General features: G+C 17.3%; 1 protein-coding gene across 1 annotated transcript; it reads left to right on the top strand.

Annotated features, from left to right (window-relative positions):
* Positions 1 to 336: 336 nt before the first annotated feature.
* Positions 337 to 761, top strand: PRSY57_1475100 (hypothetical protein; the record flags this gene model as incomplete). The annotated part of the gene is made up of 2 exons (XM_012910347.1): positions 337 to 504; positions 630 to 761. 2 exons carry the CDS (start codon positions 337 to 339, stop codon positions 759 to 761), a joined length of 300 nt encoding a protein of 99 aa, XP_012765801.1.
* Positions 762 to 1,053: the final 292 nt, after the last annotated feature.

Below are 1,053 nucleotides of genomic sequence, written 5' to 3'. Positions count from 1 at the left end.
AAAAAAGAATATACATCTATACACCGTTTTCCTATTTAAATTCTTCAATACGGAAAAAACATAAAAAATATAAAAATATAAAAATCTAGAAATATATATAATTTTTTTCATTTATACCTTTAATTTTTAGTTTTCATAATAATATTTTCTACTTTTATTAGGTATTTAATAATTTAAATTTTTTTTATTTTTTTTTATTTTCCTTATATATATATATATATATATATATATAAGCCATAATTCAATATGTAGAAATATATCTATGTAATATTCTTTTATATTTATACAAATATGGTGCTGTTTTAATTCCTTTTTAATTATAGATAATTATAAAAAATGTTTAATGAAAGTGATCATCAAATAAATATTGAATCTCTGCTTGGTCAATCTAAAGAATTGCCTAATTTATTGGATCCCTTTGCTACTGAAAATAATTCATTAAATTTATATATAACATTATTTATTATTATATATATATATTTGATAATATTCTTCGGTGTTATGGTAATATAATTATATATGTTTTTATAAACACATATGTAATTACATTTACATTCTTTAACCATCTTAAAATTATAAATATATATATAGTTACATATTTATTTTTTTATTTTTTTTTATTTTTTTAGGTTACTCCTGCAATAGCCCATACAATATCAAATCAACATCTTTCACTTTTATCTACTAAGACACTTAACAATGATAAAGATGAAATAAAACAAACAGAAGTTGATACATTTCAAGATATTGAATGTGACTAATATGGCAACATATATATACATATTATAAACCCAAATATTTTATGTTGTATAAAAACGTGGACGATATATTAGATGATGACGTATCATTCATAAATATGTAATCATAATTTTGTTCCCTAATTAATTCTTTTTTTTTTTTTTTTTTTTTTTTTTTTCCTTACCCCTTAAATTTTTTTTTATTTTTTTTTTTTTTTTTTCATTACCCCTTAAATTTTTTTTTTTTTTTTTTTTTTTTTTCCTTTTTTTATTTTTATATAAATAATTTTGATAAAAAATGGCATAAAATAAAAAA

Source organism: Plasmodium reichenowi, chromosome 14 (assembly GCF_001601855.1).
Source record: "Plasmodium reichenowi strain SY57 chromosome 14, whole genome shotgun sequence".
NCBI lineage: Eukaryota > Apicomplexa > Aconoidasida > Haemosporida > Plasmodiidae > Plasmodium > Plasmodium reichenowi.
This window is presented reverse-complemented; position numbering and strand designations above follow the sequence as displayed.